The sequence below is a fragment of the Zingiber officinale genome, chromosome 4B, assembly GCF_018446385.1.
Source record: "Zingiber officinale cultivar Zhangliang chromosome 4B, Zo_v1.1, whole genome shotgun sequence".
In the NCBI taxonomy this organism is placed as follows: Eukaryota; Viridiplantae; Streptophyta; class Magnoliopsida; order Zingiberales; family Zingiberaceae; genus Zingiber; species Zingiber officinale.
The window spans coordinates 32,631,724-32,659,214 of NC_055993.1; the positions used below are offsets into that span (position 1 = coordinate 32,631,724).

General features: G+C 33.9%; 1 protein-coding gene across 3 annotated transcripts in view; it reads right to left on the bottom strand.

Moving 5' to 3' along the window:
* Positions 1–27,491, bottom strand: part of LOC121974929 — a 113,571-nt gene that overhangs the window by 82,381 nt on the left and 3,699 nt on the right. For all 3 annotated transcript variants that reach the window (XR_006110154.1, XM_042526217.1, XM_042526216.1), the window contains exons 9-18: positions 25,794–25,875; positions 21,566–21,834; positions 21,368–21,478; positions 19,732–19,967; positions 15,840–16,082; positions 15,583–15,738; positions 8,804–8,938; positions 8,436–8,678; positions 8,225–8,349; positions 1,615–1,735 (exon numbers count right to left, since the gene is read on the bottom strand). Coding sequence is in view for 2 of the 3 variants with exons in the window: in XM_042526217.1 (XP_042382151.1) it covers positions 1,615–1,735; positions 8,225–8,349; positions 8,436–8,678; positions 8,804–8,938; positions 15,583–15,738; positions 15,840–16,082; positions 19,732–19,967; positions 21,368–21,478; positions 21,566–21,834; positions 25,794–25,875 (1,721 nt within the window). In the remaining variant the exon portion in view is untranslated. The remainder of the gene's footprint in view (positions 1–1,614; positions 1,736–8,224; positions 8,350–8,435; positions 8,679–8,803; positions 8,939–15,582; positions 15,739–15,839; positions 16,083–19,731; positions 19,968–21,367; positions 21,479–21,565; positions 21,835–25,793; positions 25,876–27,491) is intronic.

Consider the following 27,491-nt stretch of genomic DNA (forward strand, 5'->3'; position numbering starts at 1 on the left):
AATAAAAATAACGTAATACTTTTAATTTCTTCAAAATTTCTTAACAATGATCTAATTTGTTTGAAAATGATTAGAAATTATAATTTATTTGTAAGCATTTTATGAGAAATTTATTCATGAGCATTAAATATTATTTTAATATTTTTTTATAATAAAACCTTAAATAAAAAAACTATTGGGTGTATTTTAATCATTTAAAATTGTATTATTTAATTTGATTTTGATTTTGTTTTTTCTATGTAATTATAATTATTAGAGTGGATGAAAAATAAAGTTATTTAAAAATTTTAGACCAAAAAAATTATATTTTAGCTTTAAACTATATTTTAAATTTTGTAATTAAATTTCCTAAATTTATAATTATGAATTTTTTTAAAAAAAAAGGTAAATATATGAAACTCAATTAGAACTAGACATAATTATTTTAAAATTTAAGATTTTTTTATATAATCATATTTAAATTTGAAAATAGAGTTTTCTTTAAAAAATATTTTTGTTTAATTGTGATGGTTACAATCATAATTGTGAATATAATGTACATTAAATATTATTTCAATGAAACAAATTAAAAGTAATGAAACAATAAAACAATTAATTCAATTAAATAAATTTTTATTTAATTAAAATAGCATGTCGAGTAATACTTATTTGTTAATGCTCAAACAAGAGTTAAAAGAGGATAAGAAACTTAACATAAATCCCATCGAGAATAGTTTTCATATTATTTGTTCACATAATCCCTCAGTTTCTTCTTACATACAAAACTCAGAACACAAAAATCTTCATCGATGTTAAATACTAAATTTTATTCTATCTAAATTTTTTTATTCTAATTTTTTTTTCAAAACTTTTTAGATAAAATAAAATTAATATTCTAAATTTTATAGATAAGTGAAATTTAGTTTAACGTTAAATAAAGTTTATTAAGTCGATATGGAAATTAATATCAAGTGAGTACAACCCAAATTCTATGTGGATTTATTTTGATCTATTTAAAACTAAATCAAGTTTATATATAAGATAAACTAATTCAACGAAATTTATATCTAGTTATTTAAATAGGTTATTTAATTAGGGTTTTATTCATTCTTCCTCTTGGTTCGCATGTGCTCCGCACGCCTCATCTCAACAACATCCTATGCACACCCACCATCCACGGCTGTCCGTGCCTACCATAACTTTCTTCCTCTCCTCCTTTTATCATTCTTGCTTGCTTCTTTTTCTCTCTCCTCTCTTTTCTTCCCATCTTTCAGTTTCAAGCTTGTTCACATGTCAGTCAACAAGCGGAAGCATAAATTTTGGTTGTGCCAACTAGTACAAGTTGGCATTTCAAACACCGCACTCAAGTATATGTTTTTACAGTGCTAATATGTGTCAGTCTACCTATAACTTAGCCTTCCATATCATTCTTATTCTCAAATCTTAATAGTGCCTCTCCAAGAATAGCTTACCATTGATATGGGAATTCAACTGAAAAGCTATGTAAAACCTAACATCAATATTCTGTATGGAATTGTTTAACTAGCACTCTTGTGCTTCCTTTGGAAAACAAAAAACTTCAAAATTCTGTTTCAAGAATAAGAATCTGCATAATTAACTAATAGAGAGAGGCACCTCATCAATAACTTCACATGGATGAATACTGGACAATGTGGCACTAGAGCATAATAGTCCCAAAACCAACCTCACAGATTTCAGCAAAGGCAACAGAGAATTCTCACCAGCATTCTCAAGACTGCTTTTGGATCAAAACAATAAAAAACGTTATCAGTATATTGTAAAATATCTGAAATTGTCAACAGCAGTTTCTACAGAAAGCAACATGCACTTAACATACCATAGTTGTATGAGTATAATTGCATACAACATCAAAGTGAAAATTACAAAACAGAGACAATGTAGCAATAAGGATCGTGTGATTTAAACTTATAGTGATATTTTAGGTACTTTGAAACCAGATTATTGTAAGGCCTATATAAGAGATCCTTTATCATTGTTTTTATCATTCAAATAATAATGGTATTGAAATAATAAGTATTTGTTAAGATCAGTGAGACAAGAGGGATGAACAGGCGCAACCCTATAATTAAAATTTAAACTTTTGTGCTTGCAATTGCTTAACTTGTATAATATATTAGCTTGATTTTCAGATAATGCACCCAAAAATAAATAAATACACACAAAAAACAACAATGCTAATACAAGGATTCATACTCCACGTCACTACTCAAAAATCCCCAACAAAGGAAAAACATTGCTTTCTAGAAGGTGAAGGAACCTCATTTTCCTCTTTTACAAAAGAATAGTAATTTAGGATACAAGAGAAAAGTAATAACAAAAAAGAAAACTAAATCTTTCAAGAGAAAAAACTACTAATTCATCTGGAGCACTTATGAGCACAAAAGAACAAAAGTTTAGAGAATGTATTGATGTCCTTTGAGGTTGCCCACTCCCCTATCTATTCAATCTACTCAAATTGTTCCTTAGTCGACTAAAACATAAACCTCAGAATTTTATATGCAGCAATTATTTCTCCTTTAGTGGAATCAATGAGCTAGTCGAATCAAATCCTCATCAATCGACTTCAACTAGCATGAAGAGACTCAGCTAGATAACTCACCTTTTCTTCTAACAACCTTGTAACGAGTAAGCATATAACATGTTTTCAGTCAACTCAAATCCTCAATAGTCAACTCTAATTGTCATTATTCAACTCAATTGGATGGCTCTTGTGACCTTTTTTCTAACCACTTTGTTTTAAGTCGACTCACATGGATAAATGATTAGGCTCTAGTAACTCAAATCTTCTTCCCATGAATCTTTTGTGAAGAATAAGTCTTGAGTAGACTGAAGATCATGTTTGTCAACTCAACTCTAATCAGTTGACAAATAGTCAACTCATATAACTTCAGTCAATTAAATTACATCTTAGTTGACTCAAGCAGGAACAATGCTTCTATTCACAACAAATTATCAATAGCCGATTGAACTGTTCAATTGACTAAATTGCTCAACTTTGAGCTTATTTGTTGACTTCAACCAAGAACACCTATTCCTTAGCCAAGTACACATTTAAGTAGAAATATACAAAATGCATTCACATGTAATTTCCCGCCTTACATGTCTTTATACCGATGATACTTTGCACTCGAGTCCTTCCAGACTAGCCTCCATTTCTTCTATGTTCCAAGCTTTCCAAACTTGACTAAGCCTTCCAGTTCTTCTCAATCTGGGTCTCTAAACCAGCATCATCTTGGCATGTGCATCTACTTCAACACTTGTTGAATCATAAGCTCCTTGCTTCACAATCATTGTGGCAGGAGATTTTACAATTGGATCTTCCTTAACGACATTTGACATGCCCTTAGTCAACCTTAACCTTTTGAACATTTTTTACTCGTGTTGCATATTTTCTTTTGTCAAGCATCTAGTCAATCTTAATGTTTTAATCTTCTTCATTTCCCAAAGACCTCTTGCACATTTTCCTCTACCAAGCATCTAGTCAGCCTTAAACTTTTACCTCTTGGATTTCTCATTTTTGTTAAGTATTCGGTCACATATGACCTACTTGGACTTCTTCATTCGTAATGTATCCATGGATCTTAAGGTATTTTAACTTCTCCAATATGCACTTGCAATTTTCGATCAAATTCCTAAATCTATACATTTGACATTGTTTATGGTAACATAAATTAAGCTTAACTTATAAATGTTGGTACAATCATGTCCTAAATGGTCGTGTTCAACCAGTAAGCTTAGATGTGTTTGGAAAAATATTTTAAAATAGGTTTTTGCCAGATAGGTGTGTAGAGTTGGCAGGGAACTGGTATCTGCACATGAAGCTCATAGAGCCTGTGACTTGACAAGCTCAACGTGGTTGAGTTGTGATGTTGACTTGGTGGCACAAAGATGGTTCAGCTCAAGGGTCAATACTCAATAGATAGGCTCAAGTTTGAAGAATGGTATGGAATATCCAAGGCATTGCAAGACAAGGAGATTAGAGTTGATTTGATAGCCTTTGCATGAGTTATAAGAGGTGAATTTTGTACGTGACAGTGATAGTGATTAGTGAAAGATGGAATGTGGAGCAGGCCGTAGGCTTCGTGCATCTGAGGAATTGAGGATCTAACAAAAGGTGAACACTGGACAACATAACACTACGACAACAAGAAGAAAGAAAGCTTTAAGTGATTGTGTGACTTATAATCTCTGGATTCACGATTTGAGTTAAATAGGCTTGATTAAGCACCTTTAAAAAGGGAACATGTGTTCCTCGTCATAGTCTAAGGATAAGCTTAATTTAGGAGAATTGCAAGGGCTTACGAGGTGTAAACCAAGCAAAATCAGAGATTGGGATGCTTAGTCTACTACTTAGTCAAATAGAATCATGTGCTTGAGCAAAGATTTGGTGTTTCTCTAATTTATAAAACTAGATGTTAGTTAAGTCAACTCATCTTGCCATTAGAAAAGATAAATTTGTTGTATCGACTAGGTAAATCAACTACATGAGTATCAACCGAAAAGTCATTAGCGAATAAATACATGATTTAATTCGACTTAGTCGATTGGATGTATATTGAGTCAATTGACTCATCGCGCAACCGACATAACAGTTCAAACACAATAAAGATTAAATAAAAGTAATTTAATAATTTCAATCAACTCTTAGTTAGAGTAGGGATAATTTAAATAGACTTAATGAAACACTAATAAAATTATTCCATTGATTTAATATATTTTTTCTTTAATTTGAATTATGCGTATAACGTATTTATTCGTTAGTGAACTTTATAGTTACTTTATTGTTTAATATTTTATAGACTATAATTTTGTTAGTGAAATAATTTGGTAGAAATTCTCTATATATGTTTAAATTGTAAAAATTTATACTCAAAGCCTTATTTTGGTAAGGTGTGCGCCTCACCTTGCGCCTCATGCCCTGCAGCACTTAGGCATTTTTGGATGCCTCACGCCTAAAATAACTATGGTGTTGGCATAGCTTTTACATATTATATTTTGTTTTTTTAATGAGTAAATAAAGTGATTGGGAAAAAAAGAAAAGTAGAGGTTGTTCTAGTAGAGGATAAACCCCAATGGCATGAGAGGATTCATATAGCCGATCCCACCTAATAAGATAAGGTTCGATTGTTGTTATTATTGTTAGTAAATAATGTGATTCTATACATATCAAAAGAGATGATATTCCTACCTTGAACAATTAATGAATTTTGACCCGATATCAAAAGTGAGCAAGTGTTCATGTATTCGTATAAATATTCGCTCCATATCTACATGTTCATTCTCAAAAAGGCACCTATTTCTAGCTTCTCATATGTGATGTACCATGCAAGACATTGTCAAGTGCCATGTGTCTTGCCTTGGTTACCTGCCCGGGTAGCGTTGTTTGAATACCCAGATCATCTGCCTCAAGGTCCTCGTTGCATTCTGCATTCCCAGCCATAATTGGACATTCATTGATAGCACCTTGCTCACAAAGCACTGGAAATATAGGTTATCAAGTGTTCCCTCTACTGCTCCACTTAACGCACTCTCTTCCACATAAGGTAGTCGGCCTCGCATTGGCAACCTCCCATACACCATCAACCAAACAATGGAAGCATACTGAGGCAATATAAAGAAAAACTTATGTGTTCACTTTATAAAATTAGGATTAACATTTCTACATGTCACTATGACCATAAATGTTAACCTTTCATTTGTATATGGCAAAACTTAAAATTAAGTGTGTTGTTTAGATTTTTGATATTTTGGTTCACAATGCTTGTTGTAATCTATTGTGTTGAGCCAAAAATTATCAAAGTTCATATTCACTAATTATTGGGAAGGCAGATGTACTGACAAGTGTACTTTCATGATTGAAAATTTTAAATAACTTAGCATAATTACTATTTTCGAAAATATGTCATCTCGTTTGTCTCCTGTTTAAAAATTCACATATTTGATTAAAATTATGCTTGCTACTATTTTAATACTTTGAAAATTGAAACTATTGAAGTTTTAACCTATTTTATAAATTTTGTATCAAAAATGATTATTCATAATATTCTCTCATGATAAAGAAGTCGACTATTAAGTCAGCTACCATCTAGTTCAGTCAACTATTATAGATAAGGAGTCACCTGAGTTAGAAAGTCTAAAAATATTTGTTATGCTTTTCAAAATTTAAATTTGAAATAGAAATATTTATCATCTTTTGGACTTATTTGACTATTAATCTCTCTACTTCATATTTATCATTTTTGAAGTATAATAAATGGAAAAAAGAAAAGCTAAAGTTACTAAACCTTGTTTCCTATTGGTAAAACTGAAGAATAAAGGCAGCTTGGAAGTAAGGGGAGATAAAAATTTTGAATTTATGATTTCTATGTTCCCTAGCTTAAAAAGGTTGGTCATGCACACAAAAAAGGAGATTGTTGGTGTAATCATGCCAAGTGGTCAAGTAGCATGTTTTGGCATTTTTGTTTAAGGGTTTTAAGTTTTGTCATGGTACTAACGTGTGCATGGTGTTTGCAAGAACTTGGTAACACGCACATGAAGCTCGCAGAGTTTGTGACTCGACAAAGTTGAGTTATGAAATTGACTTGGAGCAGCGAAGATGGTCCAACTCATAGTCCAAGAGATCAACTAGAGTTTGGAGAAGAATGGTATGGGATAGCTGAGAGGCCGCAAGACAAGCAAATTAGAGCACCTTTAAGAGCTTCAACAAGAGCCATCTGAGATGGAATTTAAAGGTGGTAGTGAAGGATGACATGTTGTTCAAGCTGTGGGCTTAGTGCATTTGAATAACTGAGGACCTGAAAGAAGGTGAACTCTTGGACAACATAAAGTTGCGACAACCAAAAGAAAGTGACCTATAAGAGATTATGTGACTTGTAGTCTCTGAATTCGCGATTTTGAGTTAGATATGCTTATTAAAAACTTTTGACATGGGAGAATGAGTTCCTAATTTGTAGTGTGAGCATAAGCTTGATCATAGAGGATCACGAGGGATTACAAGGTGTAAGTCCAGAAAAATTAAAGATTGAGTCAATGCTCAAATAGAGACTTGGTCTCTATTTAATTTGAGTTGACTTACGTAACCGTTAGAAAAGAAAAGCTTGTCGTATCGACTAGTTGAGTTAAATGGAACGTCATGGAGTCGACTAAAAATAAAAGTCATTAGTGCATTAGCTTACGGTCTTATCTAACCAACTCAATCAACTAAAATGTTATGAGTCAACTAGATGCAAGACTTAGTTAACTGAATACTAGTCGTTTGTCGATAAGATTATCTAGATTATAGTAAACTATTGTTGGACATTTAAGTCAATTAATTCCAACCAGAAACTATCCAAATAAGTTATTGTAAGTATTCCCTTCTCTATGCTCATTCTAATGCTTCTAATACTCACGTCTAGTAATATCTTCCTTGTATTTACATTTCATATTTTATTTGCAAGAAGATATTGTGTACAAAGTTTCTCCATGTCTCTCAAAGGAGGCTTTCATAGTGGCAATTTCATACTCAATCCACCGACAAATCGCTAGGTCACCTAACCCTTCTTGCTAGTGCTTGTGATTCCTCATATTACTTCTACTTATCAATTGTACATCTTTGTATTTGGCTAAGCAAAAAAAAGGAATTCTATTTTTCAAGTTAAGTGCTTTTCACCCCCTCTAGACACACAACGATCCTAACAATAAGATACGCTTTAGGTCATAACAAGGACATTAAACCTTAAACGGGGAGACTGAGATTAAGCATCCTGGCACAATGGTTGGGTTTAAAAAGGTTGATGGGTATGTTCTCTCATTTGGCCAGGTAGAACACCATTTTAAAAGAGAAACCAAATGACACAAAGACGAAGAAAACATGAACCTTGCAGTGCTGCATTGTTTCCACATGAGGACATAATAAGTATGGCAGACAGTTCCAAATGTTCGTTAGTAAATCTCACCTATGAAACTTAAGTTGGAGCTACAAAAATGGTGCTAAGTATTCAGTGTCCACAAGAAATACTGACAATATTTTCTACTAATATTGAAAAATCTTCATAGTGCTTATCAAAATCTAATTATCCCATAACATTCAACTCCAACAGGCTTAAGAATTAAGATCCATGCATAGAATCTCAAAGTAAGGAGAATAAATGATAACTGAATAAAAAATCTTTGGGAAAAATAATAATTGAAAGTAATTGCATATTTCCTGTAGGCATATCACCTGTCAAGGATATCGAGAAAGACACTTCTCAGAGTTGAATGAGACAATAAGGAGACAGCAGAACTAATGTGACTATATGCCATGACGTTACTGGGAATTGAAAGCAGAGATGCCAGACAAATCCACTAAAACAAAATATTGTTAGATACAATCTAAAACACGGAAAATATAATTTGGCAAATTATCAAAATAAAATATCTAGAAAGATAACCTTCCAATTCATCAAAACAGCTCTTCGACTTCGAGTCAGTAGTCCATTAGCTAGAAGTTTCTTCATATTATCAAGGAAGTTAAGAACCAAAGGATCCAACAAATGTATGGCTTCCCTATCAGGCCACTGAGTCTCGTTGTATGACAACACAAAATCCAGATTCAACTTGGTGAAGTTGTTAGGAAAGACTTTTAAGACATACGCCAATGCTTCATATGTAGCCAAAGATATCTCTGCCCCAACCTATATTTGGATGAAAAATCCTCAGAGGTGAAATGCACAACCTCCATCTTCCAGCAAGGTATGCATAAAATTTCAATTTACCATTATCGCATTAAAAGAAACAATCCACAGCAAAATGAACTTGCCTCTGTATGGTAAATAGAAGATTGGACAGCTTTCCATGAAAAGGTCCATAAGAAAGAAAATGTATCAGAGAAATCACCACTCTCCAACTCATTGCACCATGAAGAGATAGAAGCAACTGTCCTTAGAGAGAAAATCTGTCCATAGAGAAGCAACAAGATCAAACCCTCCCTACCAGAATAACCACACAATGAAATAATGAAACCCAAAAATATATGAAAACAAATAATGTTAAAGATAAACACCATAGTAAAACCAGAAAATGGAATAATTGATCTAAATCCAAATACTTTTCATTGTCAACAAATTTTATGAAGATTAATGGTTAACACAATTAAAGTATGCATATCTTCCATCAAACAAAAATTTGCAGGTCCCTGTCTATCAATCACTATTTTACTAAGATCCAGTCCCAAACATTCTCATGGTAAAGTATAAATTATCTTCTACAATCTCTCAGTCAAGAATCCTTAGAAATATGACTTCTGATCTAGCCAGGGACATCACTGATTTAGTCTGCATAAAGAAAGACATCTTTGATGGATTTTAACCTTGGAAAGCTATACCATCTTTGTGCTTAAGTATAAACCATCTTAAAAATAAATATGTAAGTCTAATTTTTCACCAAACTCAATTCATGCAACAATATTTGGACTTCATTGTAGAAAGAAGGTTTGGTACAACAGAAGATGTTACCAGCACCATGAACTAGAGAAACAAGTTGATGCTTGAAGTTTATATATTCAATGTCTGCAGGGAAGCAACAGACTCTCTGATTCACCTAAGGGGGTGTCCTGTTCCTCGAATCTTGAAAGTTCTGCTAGGAAGATTTTATGGAAATGTGAGATTGTTGCATTTGGTTCATGACATTGGATGGATTCCTAAGCATCCTGCATGCCTATCGGAATCAGACAAAACACAATCTGGTAAACATTTACCACAGAAAATTGCAATAACTGCAATCATGATCTTAACTCTTAAGCATCAGCACAGCCAATCTTAATCCATTGGTATGGCTGTTCTAAAAAATTCACTTGCAGAGAATCTGAACCAACACAAACAAACTCAGGATCAGGAAAAAGTTGTTTGGTTTTGTTATTAGAACATCAGCAACCAGAACTTTTAAAACCATACTACTAGGTGTCTGAGCAGCACACACACACAGAATGAAAGAAGATAAGAGGTCCATCTTTTTAAGCCCAACAGTCAGTACTTTTTTTATTTTGAAAATATTGATTTTGATTCAGGACCAAGACATAGAGTATATAAAAGAACAGTCACTATTACACAAGTTCTAAATTGGTTCTAGTTCCTGAAAATTCCTATGAATATCAGGAAATATTCAATGGAAGCACACAGATAATCTAACCAAAACCAGAAGTCAATGGAAGCACACAGATAATCTAACCAAAACCAGAAGAAACAATTGTCACCAGATATGCTAGAATTTTAATGTATACAAAATGCTACAAAATTAAAGTAGCTGAATAATTACACATACTCATTAATCCACATATGCTTTTTCCCTCATGAATGCATCGGCAAAGGATTATCAACCCATATGCAACTAGTGGGATGTTGAAGCATTCTTATATATATTGTGGCTTCAAAGCGTTGATCCAATTATGTGGTGACACATTTGTTTTTTTTTATAAGTAGAGAGATTTTTTTTTTTTGATAAGTGAGAAATGTTTTTTTGATAAGTATGTGGTGACACATTTGTTATATGTAGTGGTGTGGGGGCATGTCATGACATGATCATGTGACATAACACCCATCGAGCTAAAAAGTACTTTTAAAAATAATTAAAATTTATATAATATAAAAACAGCAAAGTTATAAAAAAAAAGAAAAAAGGAAAAAGAAAATATTTAAAAAGGAAAAAATAGGTTTTTAGAATTTTATAGATATTTCAGTTATTTATTGGGAAATTTTAGAAATATTTTGAAAAAATTTAAGACATTTCAGTAATTTTAAACTAAAGTTGAACAAAATATCCCAATCTAACCTTTTATTAATCAGAAATATTTTGGGTTTTTTAAAATTTTACTGAAATACACCTAACCCCTACATCGGCGTGGGTGGGTCAGATCTGCCATGCAAATCACTCTAGGCCCAGCCCACAGGTTGACCTGCTGTTTAGGCCAGGCTTAGCACAACATGACCTAATTTTTGGTGGGTCATGCAAATCACTCTAGGCCCAGCCCACAAGTTGACCTGCTGTTTAGGCCAGGCTTAGCACAACATGACCCAATTTTTGGTGGGTCATGCAGAGAACAATAAAGTCAGGGTTCAAAATCTCGAGTTGTTCGTATCTTGCCAACGTTCCGATGTACAGTGAATTAGAGGTGGAAGGAAGAAAAAGTAAAAAGATAAGACAACTATATGCTTAAGTAAAATGTTTGCTTTCCATCTAGAAATTTATGATTTTGATATTATCTTCTATGGAGGCAATGTATGAAAAAAGTATTAATATTATCTCAATTTCAACACACAAAAGAGTGTCTAGTGTTGACATGAAATGATACTCGTCAATATGATTGACATAACGACAAAGGATATGTTGTCTTGATGTCAAGTAGTATCGAGTTTCAATAATTTATCAGAACGATACATTTTGATTTTCACCTGACCGATATGAGATTTCAAACAATGGACAAAGCTTGCAGCGCCATGTTAGGTAGTGAGCGGACCAAGCCCTTTCGACACCTCAAGTGATCCCTAGATGTAAAATTTTTTTTATATAATCCATGTGTGAGGAGATTAACAATCTTCCCACGGTTCACCTACTGTGTAAATCCGGAGTTCAGTTTATGCACACTTAGAAGCTGACCTAGAGGATATTCATCCCATTTGAGATTCAAGTCCTAGTCCTCTTATTGCTCCTTTGACTAGTTTACGTCTACACCACAACACATGTGGGGGTAATAATGTAATATTGAAGTATAATTCTTTTCTTTTTTTTTGATAAATAAAAATATATTGAATCCAAAGAAAAAAAAGATACAAACTGGATTAGACAAGTCCAAACACCAACATCAACCATCCCATATAGCAAAATTAAAGTATAATTCTTGAAGTGGTTAGGGTGTTAAAACTAAATAGTGTAGTAATTCTAAGATGATAAAACAATTTTATTTTTATATCTAGAGGGGAGGGGAAGTCGAGCCCCACCTAGTGGGATAAGACTTGGTTGTTGTTGTAGTATCTAGAGGGAGGGGAAAGAAAGGAAGAATGTTGAAGGAAAGAAGATAGGAAAAGAGGGGGAGGGATTTCCTTTATTTTGTCTACTTTAAAAAAAAAGTTTAAAAAAAATGAGAAGAAGAAAAATGACTACTTTAATACTTTGATTTTTGTCATTCCCAAGACATATAAGGTTAAATTGGTCATCTTAACACATTTCCTAAGTTTCTCCCTTCTCCCACCCACTTTTGAAGGAACCAAAAGCGGATACAAGATAATAAAAAATTCTTCCTTTCTCTTCTGTTACATTTTATTCTTCCATAAAAAAAGATCATTACTACGGTACTACCCCTCCCCTCTATTTGGACTCCCTTCCACTCATGTAGAAGCAACATTAAAGATGAATCTAACTTTGTGCATAACATTTAATTCCTCTTAAGAGTTATATTTCATGCACATATATGCTAAAATCTCACTGTGTACATCTGTGCTCACTATGTCTTTATTCTTACAGTGGTTAGCTTCTGAAGCAGGGACTGATTGCCATTTCCATACGTTTTGCTTAGAGAAACACAGAGATTGAATCAAAAACAGATTCAATGATAATAATTGTCATTTCCATTTTGCTTCAAGAAAATATTTCCCTCATTCAAATGTTAAAAATGTTCTTAATTACAAGGGAATTTTATTTTACCATTACAGACCCCGGTTATACTTTCTGAAACCATGTTTGGTTTTGAATGTAGATTTTCAACAAAGAATTGTATCTGTGTGACTGTGTGAATGCTCTTGTGTGTTGAGTAGTGTTTTAGTTTAGTGGTTGATATTGTCACAGGTGAAGAGCCCTTCCTTTTATGTTGAATGGATCCTTCCACATTATGACAAGGGTAATGTCAAGAGAGAACATAAAATGTCAGCGGAATGTGCAGGGATGTCAGATATCAAATATTCATCATGTAGAGCAAAACAAGGATCTCCTTGGAAGAGGATAAAAGAGAAAGAAAAAGTTTTTGTATTATAGCAGTAAAACCTTACCTTTATGTAGTCAACTCCAATAAACTTGTTCTACAATACTTTATTTTGGAATTTAGACCAATACCCATAGAAATATCCTCTTTCCTAATACCTTGATCACCCAAAATGATTTTTTCAGTCAAAATCAAGTACAACTATAGAGCCAAAGTATAGTCAAGACTCGATCAATACAATTATCTTAATTTTCTTCACTCTTAAGCAGTGTTCTAAAAATCGGCCTAGGCAACCGCCTAGGTGCTAGGCACCAGCCAGCTAGCCGCATTGAAAACAAGCTAGTCGGCCAGCTTAGGCGCCCTTAAGCGGCCCTAGGCACCGATTAATTGGCCTAATTGTCTAGGCACCGCAGAAATAATATAGGTTTTCATAATTTTTTTTAGTTTGGATTTTTAAATTTAAAGTTCAATTAAAAAAAAACTAAAATGTAACCCTTTTTTGTATTGGGCTTAAGTTTTATAAGCCCTAAACTTTGGTCCAACAAGAAATTAATTTGTTAGTTTGCCCTAGCAGATAGCACCAAACTTCATCTTCTTCGCACTGAGTAACCAAAACTAGAGAAATCAAAGCAAATGAAGAAGCCTACATTTTGGAGAAATCAAAGAGTTAAAAAGCTAGAGAAATCGATTTGAAGAAATTATTTGATCTTTCTTCAATTGAGCAACTTGGAAATGATTGAATTGAAGGTTGGTCAAAACCTCATCGTTTGGAAATGTGATTTCATCAAACAACCCCGAAGAAGCTCTAGAGTGAGAGAACTTTATGAGAATGATTTTGCATCCGAAGAAGAAGAGAAGGATCACAATAATGAATTGAGTTTGTGTCCGATGAAGAATAAGTTGTTGAAAATTATAGAGAAGTAGAATAAATTTATGATATTTTATTAGTTGTGCAATTTTGAACTCATTTTAAATTTGATGTTATTGTGTTGGACTTATCGAATGTGATTTATTATGTAATTCATGTTGATACCATAGAATCTGCCTAGTGGCGCCTAGTCCCCGCCTAAGTGGCCTAGGCACTAAGTGTTGGTCTGACGCCCGACTAGCGCCTAGCAAATTTTAGAACCTTGCTCTTAGATGGACCTCAAGATGATTGGTGATGTGGCAGAGAAGCACGTAGCATCACTCCAATCTTGGAAAGCATGTTTTCCATTTATCAAGAATATGAAAGTTTATTTTTTCCCCTAAAACTCTCTAATTGCTTCTTGGGTCAGGTGCATGGCCTAACCTTCCTTCTCAAACTGCATTAATCATTTGTTTAAGGCAATAAGATTTGAGCCACTTGTTTGCAGAAGGGGAAGAGAAACAATGGAAAGAAGAGTGTGGATGAACTTCTCCATTGATGTAAGACGTAGGAGGAGGAAAAACATAACTTATTGGAGACGTTGATGGGGAGGGAAAAGGTTTGGGAAGGAAAAGAACATATCAGAGTTGGTGGTGGCATCCATCAAACATATGGAGTGAAAGCTAAGAGAGGAAGGTTGTTGCCTGTGCAGAGAAAGGAATGGAAGGAGGAAAGCACAGTGTTTTTTCAGCAAGAGCATGAGATTCATCCTGGATTGGGAGAGGGAGTGAGGTTAGGGGATCTGTGGAAAAGAAGGTGAAGAGGAGAGAGGCTATGACATTGTTATGATCAAGAGAGAGTAGTGCTCTGAGGAATGAAACATGCGGAGAAGGATGCAATGATGCACCAGCTGAGGGGAGACTTTGCAGCTAAGAGATGTATGCATGTAGCACAAGTAAACTGTTGACATGACAAGGAAGCTCATAACAGAAAATGCATAGACTATGGACTATGAAGTATTATATTCAGCTTACTCAGATTGTATACTTGGAATGAATAATCAAATTCAGGACCACTGAATTATGAAGCAGTTTGAAGACCATGCAGCTCAAGCCAAAACAACAATATTTGAATCAATCCATTTTGGTCAACATTAGAACCATTAAACTGATTCTAATATAATAATACAAATTTCTGCATTTTTATTGTTTGAGAGAAACAACAAATAATGTGAACACGTGATCTCATAGTAAGATCAGTACCAAGACTAGACTAAATCTAAAACTATGATAACTAGTGACGACAAACAGAATAAAAGCAACATAAAGATAACTATCAAGCACTATTATTTGACTTTTGAAGCATTCATATTGGTTGCAGTAAGGATATTTGACAAATACCTCATAAATTCTAGTAAGTCAAATCTAACAAATTTTACAAGCTCATGAGCGGCATTCCTCATACAACAATACTTCTCCAAACATAGTGAGATAAATTAGTGAAAGGCGAGTCAAGGTAGTGGCTCCATCCATATATTCATCCAAGAGAATTACTTATCCAATTATATCATTATTCACAAGAAACTAAAGCTTTATGCAGAATACCAATGTGCTGTGGCTCTGCACAAATTTATCTACAGAACATGCTTCTAGATGCCTAAGCCTATAAGGAATCCACCTACAAACATAGGATACTGGATGAACAGAAGTAAAATACTAATGCCTATGTATGAATAGATTGATTAGTAATGATCAAGACCAATAATATGGAGAATAAAACTTACAGCTTGCAGAACTCTAGAAGTTATAACAGAAGCCAACCGCCTCTGACTTGGACCTCCAAGCCTTCCTTTGATAGAAGGAGGTAACTGCAAATCCTCAGCAGCAGGAATTGACCAGAATACTGATGATGCTAACTTCGTAAAAGGGACAAGATGTTCCTACAAGAAAATTTCCATGTCATATATAATCAGAGTCCCAACAACTGATTAAGAGAAATTGCTAATGATAGGATACAACCGTATATGCATAGCAATATTACCAATAAGCGATGAAATGCTCCAGCAGCTTTATAATATATGGAAATTTCTGGCAGAGTTTCTCTCCCCAATTGGTTAATCATACTGTATTCTGTTCTGTATTTATCAACAGAGAGGTGCACAACACTGCTAAGTCCAATTTGTAGTTCTTCAATAAGGGCCAGAAAAAGAATAAAAAGTTTGATTGGTACCCATTCACTGCATAAATTCTGATTGCCAAGAGAACTGCTGTACTTCTCTAGGCACTGCAAGTATCCGAAAAAAAAAAGTAAGCCTCACATTTATCATTGTCAATATGATTCCTAGTAGATGACAATTAAAAACTTGCACCTATATCTTAGGAAACAAAATACTTGTGCCATGGAATATCCACAGCTTCAATCCAAATAAAATAAAGAATTGCAAAAAAAAAAAGGAAAAATCAAAAGTAGGTAAACTATAGAAGACAAGACCATGGTTCCCAAAATCTGAAGGATCAAGAAAGACGATTGGGGGGTGAATATCGTCCGTTAAAAATCTTTTCTTTTATCGTAAAACAAATCAGAATAAGCAATGGAATAAGACAGCAAAAGCAATGCAATAGACACAGTTGGTTACTTGGTTCGGCGCCTATGTCGACTCCTACTCCAAGACCCGCAATTGTTGATCACACTGTTGGGTAATCCACTAAAATACCTTTTTTCGAAATCTTCGAAAAAGAGGTAATTCGTACAATGAAGTTTACAAGAAGGTATGCAAGCTAAAAGTAAATGTACCAACAAATAAGATTTAAGATGAAGATCGTCGGAGCTCTTCAGCGTCGTAGCTTGCACACAGAATTAAAGCATAGAGCAGTAGCAGCACCAATAGAGAAAACAAAGATCAAAAGGTTGCACAGAAGTTGTTGTTGTCGACTCTAATCACAAGGTCTTTTTATACACTACGTTCAGTTGACCGAAAAAGCCTTCGGTCGACTAATCCTTTCGGTCGACCGATCTCCCTATCGTCGACTGATCACGCACCCTTCCTTCTTCACTGAGATCTGATCTTCGCCTCATTAATTGCATTTAATGTTCGATCGACTGATCACCTTTATTGGTCAACCGATCCCTCTGTTTTTCAACTTTTGCCGAGATCGAATCTACCACCAAATTAGGTTCGGTCGATCCCTGAATTCGATCAATCGATCCCTAAGTTCAGTCAACCAATCCGCCTGACTTCCAACTTTGCTCTGCACGATCTGAACCCTGCCACATCAGCTAGGTTCGGTCGATTGAGCCTTATGTTGGGCCGATCGATCCCTTCAGATTCTGCAAAACAGAGTTAGTTCCACAATATAAAAAATACTTCTCCAGCACAAAGTTAGCACGTATAATGCTACATGAGACCTGTCTTAATCTCAACTTAAAAACCTCCCGGTTTCTTCAATTAGATTAGCGACCTAAGGTTTGTCCCTTCTCGGAACACGGCCTTTCCGTCGCTCCATTCCAATTGCTTATCTCAACCTACCTACCAAATATTTGGTCCTCTAAACCTGTTTCAACTTTCTCTGCTCAATGTCTGATCGCCTGATCCACTAAGACTTTTCCTGTAATACTAAATTAGCCAACAGTAATAATAATAATGTAAAATACTATGATAAAACTAAACTTAGGTTTACCAAGATCCATTGGTCTGGTCGACCGCGCAGAATTCACTCCTCTAAGACTTCTTGTTACCTAAGATTACCTCTCCCTAAAGTTTTCATCACCTAGCTTCACTCATCAGGACCTAGGGTTACCTCCCCTAGGGTTTTCACCTTTACCTAGGGTTTGCCTCCCCTAAGTACCTAAGATTACCTCCCTTAGGGTTTTCCTCTTTACCTAGGGCTACCTCCCCTATGTACCTAGGGTTTTTCTCTTGCCAAGCATCAGGTCACTTTGACCTGCTTGGACTTGCTAGTCACTCGGTAGAGTACTGACCCACTTGTCACTCATCTGGTCAACCTTGACCAAATTCCATTAAACATATCTATTAAACATCAAAACTCTGGAGGTCAATTGCACCAACAAAATCAACGAATACATTGCCCAAAATCTATTAGTATCAACAAAAGTGAGTATGATTTTTCTCGAGAAATCAACTATCTCATGATGTCCAACAGGGACATCTAAAAACTAGAGAGATAAACATTGGCTAAAAAAGAGTAAAATACCACTAGGAAATAAACGAAATTGGTTCAGATTGGTCAAGTTGAGAGTAAAATGGATGGAATAAATGATAATTTGATCAGACTATATTAATGTTTGAAAACTCAACCAATCTACATAACTTCTTGTTGATCGTAACTTGAATCCTAGCTTAAATTGCTAAAGCCACACCACCCCTCTAGATTTTTTGCAAGCTCAAGATTTACTGTGATCGTAACTTGAATCCTAGGTTAAATTGCTAAAGCCACACCATCCCTCTAGAGTTTTTGCAAGCTCAATATTTATTGTTCAACCTTTTCATTGTTAGTGTCCATCACCAGCTAGACTGTACCACAGTCATCTCTTTCTTGTTATAAAAAATGTGGAAACATTATCTGCATCCTTAAGATGATTGAAAATCATTTGTTATCTCAGACATGAAATTATTTTATTTTCTTTTGATTCTTTTTCTTACAAACTCCTGTTTCACTAATACAACATTTTCGATATGACCAATGCCTAAATTTTTCTAACAATTCGATTCGAATACATACATCTACTTTGGAAATCAAGGCCAAGAAAATTGACATCAATTTACAGTAATACAAATACAATTATGCACCACCCAGCAAGACCAACACCAAAAGATAAATCCTTGAGTCAATTAGAAATTTCAGATAATAAAAAGAAAAAAAAATTGATTTTACATGACATCCAGTATGAATAGGTTTCAAGGAATTAAAGGCAAGAAAAAATATTAATAAAGAATAAGCAATTTTTGCGTTTGAAATGTTATTAGACATTCTATATAGTCTGGTAAAAGGACTACAAAAGTTATGTTATGCTTAAACTCTATCCTTCCCTTTAAGTAAGCATAGGTGGGCTTAAGAGTATATTCCCAAAGTTCTTTTAGACCTCAAAAGACATTTTAGCGCTTTGAGATACAAAAGCCTACATAAAATTTCTTATTGTTACATGTTCTTGTATATGACTTGTTATGAGCATGCTCGAGCCCTCAGTTTGCCCTGCATATCCTTGTAAAGTGGCTTATCAATATTAGCAGTTTATATTTTGTGGTGGTGCCTTTTTGTTATCTAGTTGTCAAACATAACATGTCAAGGTTCACTTTCCGAATAGGATCATGGTGAATTTGTGGTACAACACGTCAAGAGAGTGCAAAGACTCTCCATGTGCCACTCATATCTTGAGCATGCACTGACCTTATATTTTTAATGATGTTGATTTAGGCTCCTTTAAGCACTTAACTAAGATAAATCTGTCATTGGATAAAATGTGAGTTTAGTAGTGTGTTATGCCAATCAAGCGGATGATACCTATAATATTCATTCATTATTCCTTATGTTGAGTTGTGTTCTTGTTCACATATTTAATGAACCTTATGCTAAATTTGTATTTATATATGCATCACTATAGACTTGACAGCTTCCTTTCTATACTTGATTATCCTAAATTTCATTTGAAGAGTATTTGACTATAAAAAATATATAAATTAGATGATTTTCTAGTAGGTTAAGCTTTGACATTATGGTAAATAAATCATAGTTTAACCAAAACCAACAGCTCTGCACAGGAAAAAAAAAAGCAAAAAACAAAGACAATTGAATGTACAATATAGATAAGATCCTCAATTGAAAGTTAAAGATGCTTATTAATAAAGAGAAATCCTAGAGGAATGGTGCATAGAAGAAACCAGAATACAGGTGAACTAAATAAAAATGTTTCAAACCATGAATATTGCTTCCAGATGTTTTGCCTCTGTGAGAACAAGGAAAAGAACCCTTGCCCACCTTTGGGCCTCTCTTCCCCATGATTCAACATCTTCATCATCAAAACTTGTTGAAGATTCAGAGAACTGCATCTGCACAATAAAGCTCATAGGAAAGTCAATAAGATTCTCCAAAACATACATCCTGGAATTGTTACATTTCAGAAGCCATTTCTGCACAATCACTCTTAAAGATCCTGCAAGATGAAACAAAATTGAGTGCGAAGAAAAAATCTACACTTATATAATGATGTGCACAAAATCACTATAATAGGATGCAAATAATAGAAGGCCCATTGACACAACAAATAAAAATTAAGAACAAAATATAATCTAGACAGATAAATTTTACAGAGTAAAATAATGACAAGAAGGTGATTCATAAGCTCATCCTTTGTCGCAAGCATCTTTCATGAGGACTGAAAAGAAAGGATTGCAATGTTTGGCATGCCTTCCACAGTCTTCCACTTTCTCCAACAACATAAGGTCATGTGAGGGACATGTCGAGGCGAGTCACAGCTCACAATAAACTTTTTCTGCAATAGTGATACCTCTTCCAAGTAAGCTTCCTCTTCTTCTTGAGTGAGTTAGGTTTTCTCCAAGCACTAGGAAATCTTTTTCTTCTGCAAGGCCTCCTCAATCCTAGCAAACCCATGAGATCACATATAGTTTATTATTACTTACGCAAGGCCTTCCTTGCCCCAAGCTTATCTTTTTCTTTCATAAAAGAGTATGCCTTTGTATTGGTCATCTTTTTGACAAGTTAGGGTTTTGTCGAGGTAAGAGAAGTCTTCTGTGACCCTTCCCAAACCACTAACAAAGCTTTTTCCTTCTCCCATGAGCCCTCCTTGCACCCACCATACCCATAAGGCCACTATATGGCTTCTTGCTTCATCTATTAGGTGTTATTGAACCATGCATGTGTTCTTCCTCTTCCAGAAGAGAGCATGCCTTCATCATTCTCATTTCAACAAGTTAGGTCCTCTCCAAGTAAGAAAAGTTTAGGCCTCCCTAAACTTGTCCAAGCTTTTTCCTTTTTCTGCGAAGCCTCCCCAAACCCACCATACCCACAAAACCATAAACGTCTTTTTCCTTCTTCCACTAGACCGCCCAAACCTCAAGCATGTCTCCTGCAAAAGAGCATGTCTTTGGCCTCGTCCTCATGCCAAAGAATTAGGGTTTTCTCTAAGTAAGAGAAGTCTTTGTATTCATGTTGATATGTCTTGCACAACATAGACACTATCATTCTAGCCAAGGATTGATATCCCAAATAGGAATGATATTTCAAACCTTGGTCATGAAGAGGTCTAATGGGGCAGAGAAGGATAAGGAGGATATGATCTTGAAGGTTAAAGATAATGGTTTATGGGTTTTATTGAACCGCTATTAGTCCAAACTGGTTTAAGAATAGTATATTGATGGCTAACAACAAATTAGGTGTATCTTTAATAAGTTGGGAAAAAGAGACACCCCTTTGATGATAATGGAAAATAGAGCATCAATGTGATTCTTATGCAACATCAACTTTGGTGCTTTTTGAATTTTAAGAATTAAAGACAACCAATGCATCCAATTTGCAGATAGTAGGAAATAGTACCATTATCAGTAAACTCCCGAGGAACTTTTGCAATAAAATGCAGAAGCAGATCAAATTCAATATCCATGACATTTGTCAGGGATGATGCAGCATTTAGAACATCCTCGCACACTGGATTACAAAGAAGTCAGACTATCTAAATACTAATTACTTCTGCATAAAACAAATACATCTGATAGCAAGGCATGTAAAACATACCTCTTCTACGATAGTTTGGATTGAAATGTTGTTTACTTCTCTCAATAACAATTCCTAGAGCATCTAACAATTCAGCAGCATCAAAGGGCAAACATCTTTCTTCAGTAAATTTTACTTGTTCTGTAGCTGAACATTCTTTGTTTGCAGGATGTGTGTCACAGCAACAGGCTGCTGAAGCAATACAGGAGGCAAGAGCCATTAATCCAGCTCTTCCAAATGAGTTAGATGTAGCAACCAATGCCAAACTTGAGATAAATGCTGCACTCTCACTGTAATAAAATATTATAAATATCAGGATTAACAAATGTAAATCCAGATAAAACATAAAAGTTTAAAATTTCAAATTCAAAGTGAGAGGAAAACTTCAAATGTAAGATAGAAACCACTAGCAACAACAGAACTCTAGAAAGAAACTGATGCTTGCAGCTATTACTGCCTCTCTTGAACTCAATAATTATTGATGATATAAAAATACAACAGAGAAACCTAGAATCCCAACTATTTGTAGTTGGCTGCATAATTGTCATCCTGCCATTAAACTCTCAGTCTCAGTAGGCAACAGCAACATACAATGTATACATTAGCTTACAACTATCATAATCAAGGATGAGTCGTAACATTATTTTACAAACTATTATCTATGGATAAGATAGATATGGACACTGAGCTCCCTCTCATCCAATAAGAGATAGTTCTTGATGCAATTGTGTACTAAGTGGTCGGACTTGGCCTTGGATTTTGATGTTTGGACAAACGGTTTAAGTTAAAACTTGCGTACGTGTTTCCATACATGTTTGATATGTATGTTAAATTGTGCAAAAACTTAGCATGACTTACATGGAGCTTATGGAACTTGTGACTAGACGAGATCAAGTGTAGATGATGCAGCCAAGGCAACACACTCAATGGCTTGGAGGTTCGATATAGTTCAAAGAAGGTTGCATGAGGCATCCGAGAAACCGTAGGATGAAAAGTATTGAGGCGGTGTTGCAGCAGCCCCTAGAGTTTGATTTAGTGCAGCAAAGTTAGTTGGCTTGATGGCTCAAGATCCACTAGAGATCAGAGAAGAATGGTATGGGAATCCAAACAACCATAGGATGAGAAGTATCAAGGTGCAGTGTTGACAACAGTTGAAAGAAGGCAAAATACAAAGGTAAAGTATGAAGGATGGCATATAGAGCAAGTCATAGACCTGATGCATTCAAGAGACGAGTAATCTAATAGAAAACAATTTAATTTGCGAAGTCAAGCTGCAGAAGAAGGTAAGCTCCTGTGTGAATTATGAGAATTAAGAAAGAAACATGTATCCTCGAGAGAGGGTACATCTCAACTTAGGAGAAGATTTAATCACTACGATGATCATAATCAAGGCTCTAGTCGACTAGAGTTAGTTCTAGTCAATCAATAGTGAATTGAGTTGATTAAGAAGTTGACTTAAGCTGAGTGACTCGCAATCAAAGTGTTTTTTATTCGGAGCATAGTCAACTGTCAGTCACCTGACTGCGGACTCAAGTTTGGTGGCTTGCCAAGAATATTTCTATTTAGAGCCTAGTCAATTGGGCAATCAACAGATTCAATTCAGTCGACTATGTTGAAATCCAATTGACTAATGTTGGAATCCAATCAATTGATAACTCAAGGAAAAAGCCAAAAATAATTGTGACACACTTAAGTTGCAACGATCAAATGACTTAGGGTCCACAGGAGATCAGTAGATGGATGATGGAATCCAATCAATTAAGGTAGTCATTGGCAGAATGTAAATAAAAGTGATTGAGAAAACATTGACTGAGCTCACGATAGAACAAAAGAATAGTGAGGCTGAAGAAAATTAAGGTGATAAAAGGAGAACCAAAAAGTGTATTTAGAGGAAATTTAAATCGTATAATTCATTAGGTCATATCTCTTATATTCTTAGCCTAATCCTTTAAGCTCTTGTTGTAAAGCTTGTTGTTGTATATCTTATTAGCAGTTGGTATGCATTGAAGCATTTATGATTTTATTTACGTTGCATAGCATTGTTTTATATGACTATGCTAAGCCATTAGCAAGAGTAAAAAGTTTTAATTGTAGGTTAATAGCTATTCACCCCTGCAAGCTAATTTCTCAAAGTACGAACAATAACTACTATATTGCCCCTCACGAGTGTGGTGCATTGGTAAAGCACTTATAGAAACAACAAGAGGAATAGGGTTTGAATCTCAAATGAGATGAATATCATAGAAGTCGACTTCTGAGTCTACATAAGCTAGGTTCTGGACTTACCGAGTAGGTGAACCAAGGGAGGTCGTCTACCTCCTGTATTAGTCAAACGAAATTCAGACACCTAGTTTACCCCAAAAAAAAAACTTTATATTTCAACTTACAAATCAACCTTAATAAAAAACCTACAACCAGGCAGATACATGCTTCTGCAAGATAAGAATAATAAAGAGGAGACATGACGCATATTTAGTACTTATTTATACATACACATTTTGAAGTCCCACTGAATTTCCTACCATGTATGTTCCTAGTGCTTACCTGTACAGTGATTGAAATATGGTTTCTGCCAAGCGGCACAGATAATTTTTACCATTCCGATACGGGACCGAAGCTGGCACCATACATGTGACAATTTCATGTGTGTCACGCGCGCAAGGTCAGTCGGAGGTATCCCAATCTCCCGGAGGCATCACATGAGCCAAAGGCGTCGCGGGACGCTTCTGGCAGCACCGAAGGTGTTGCGGGGCAGTTCCGTCGGCAATGTCCCGCGACGTGCAATGCCTCTTGTTCCAAAGAAAATTAAAACCGATTTAATTAATTCAAACAATTCCCAAGTGTGATATTTCAAAGAGACTTTCATAAACTCTGATTAAATTATCACAATAAAATATATAAAAAATATATTTAAAATTTTAAAAAATTAATAAATTTTATTAATTGATATTCTGATTTTTTACTGTTTAAAATTTTATTTAAAAAATCTAAATTTCTAATCTATCAAATTTATATTCTGATATTTTTTTACTGTTTTCATGTTTAATTGATATTCTGATATTTTTTTTACTATTTTAAATATATATTATTTAAATTAATAATTAATTAATTAAATAAATAGTTAATTTATATAATTATTATATAGAAAATAGTATCTTTGTATTAATTTATATAATTATGATTATTTAATTTAGGCGTTGGAGAATTATAGAGTTGACCTAAGCAGAATGTTACAAAAACCAATCTTCCATCTAATTGATGTCACTCCTTTTGGTATTAGTAAGATAACATATTATGATGTATCAATTTTAATTCGAGTTATTAATAGATCAATTTTATTTAAAGAAAACTATATTTAATTATTTTTTCTAATGGAGAACTTACATAAAATCAATATACAACTTATTTTTAAACTATACACAATGATATATTTATCTAATAATTACTATATATAAATAAAAAATATTGAAATCGTATCATTCCGGTCTGGGACAGAAACCTTAACACAAATCAAGATTTTAAACCTCAACACAAGTAAAGATTTTAAACCTTGTACCTATACCAGCTCAAGCAAGCAAATATGATTCTAGTAGCATACGTACATTGATGCTTCTTATAATTCCCAAACAAATTCAAGAGATCAAACTACATCCGGGCATTGACAAAAAAACAACTTGAGTCAAATAGTTGGTTATTTACGCCCCCATTAGACCGCACCACCTCATCATATGGCTTAAAAGTACAGTTCACATCATAAAATCATACATAATCAACAACATATTCAGGTGCAATCTGACATTAGCTACACCACCCCGATTGTTCCTTTTCAATTAAAACACCTCACCATCCTAGAACTACAACTACTTCAATAACAATCAGCTGAAAAATAAATAATAGAACTACCGCTTCAAATTGAAAGGCCCAATCACTATTGAAATGCTTAACCATCAACTCATCATTTATCTCCCTCATCCTGCACAACTTTCAATTTGGGACTAAATTGTCAAAAATCAATTTCAAATACAGTTAGCTATATTAAATCAAAGTTCAAAATGAAGTTCACTCCAAATGAACCTATCATCCTCCTACATGGACAAATTGGTAAAGAAGTAATTTATCCAATCATTACAACCAAAATCCAAAAAACATCAAAGTAAAATCAGTCACTGATTTGACACCAAATAGCCCACAATACAATCTCTACCAAGAATGTCAAAAAATTTCAAGAAAATTGGAGAGAAATATTCACCTGAATGTCAAATTACGAGAAAATTCACAATAGAATTTTGAAGCGCGTTCGATTGTATTTGAAGTGTAAACTCCTTTGACACCTACAAAAAAGATAGAAATAAGTTTTACATTAAAGATATATGTAAAAACTGCTAGAAGAAGCACTTTCAAACAAGCAACATCATACAAAATTTTATATGCCACAGCTTTATTTAAACATTTAGCAATTACCAAAGCACATGGTTTGAAATCTTGAGTCATGTCAAATGGCATGAAAGGCACTATTCTAATAAATTAAAAAGTCAATGCGAGATATGCACTATAGTGCAAATCCTGTTACTCGTGCAAATTATTATAATCAACACTCGGCATCCATCGACACACTATAATACACATTGAAGTATGTTGAGAGGAATCTAGATAAATGCAACAATTGATTATTATTTTTTAAATTTATTTTTAAAAAAATAATTCAATTAATTATTTAATTCCTACAGTCTTATTCTTAAAACTAAACAAGCAAGTTTGCAAAAAACAGACATATCTAAATTCATTTGGATGAATATTTAATAAAAAGAAAATTAAAAATATTTTTAATTCAACTATTAAATTGATATCCTCTTATCTTTTTAGAAGTAAAAATCTAAGTGAAAAAAAGATTAAATGAGTAAGACTCATTTGAATTTAGCTCCGCATGTTATATCAGATATCGAAGCATGTCAAGTATTGACAATGCATGATACTAAAAAATTTTAATTCAATTACTAATTGTTATATTATTATTTTAGAACTAAAGAAACTAAGTGGAAGAGAATTAAAGAGTAAAAGTTATCTAAATTCATCTCACACGCTTTAATGAATGACAAATCATGTCACGATGAAGCCGAACCAAAAAAACAATATGAAATGATATTTTAAGCCTTGCTAGATGGTAGTATGGTACATGTCATTTTATATGCACAAAATAATTAAGAAAAAAACACTAATGATATCAAAAAGTAAAATCAACAACTATAGTTAAATTTCATCAACAAAGATGTGAGAAATAACACCATTATTATATAAGAGATGTAAATCTCATATGTGAGGATCTTGAAATCAAATTAACAAGCTTATCTTCCCAAGAACAATATTGAAAACTCTAAAATGAACATGTTGATGAGCTACTTGCAGCTGAATTTACAAAAAGGATGTTTGCATATTAGACCATTCAATTAATATTGAATCAAAGTCTAACAAGCATCCTGACTCAAAATACATCACCTCACATTTGTGAAATTTTTAATCAATTTCTTTAAAACTATAACAATGCTCCAAGTCATGAGAAATATAGAACTTACATTTGTGAAATATAGAACTTAATTCGGTAAATTGTTGAATAAAGATGAAAACAAAGTTAATACTTTAAAAGTACCATCTAAAAATATTCTATTGACACTTATGCTAGATAGTAGATATCAGTGCACAAAGCTCTTCCAAACATTTGTACTATCGTGAAATGTGGAGAAAAACTTGTCAAATTGCCAAAGATAAATTTAATCTTCACAGATGAAAGAACTATATACAAGTGTGATCTAAGAGAAATTATGTGCCTCAACTATTAAACAGACAAAATGTCCTTGTTCAAATTTGTAGTGATTTTTTGTTCAGTGAAAGGGATGACCTCAGATGAAGATTACAATGAGACAATGTTGGTTGACATGTGAAGACAATTCTA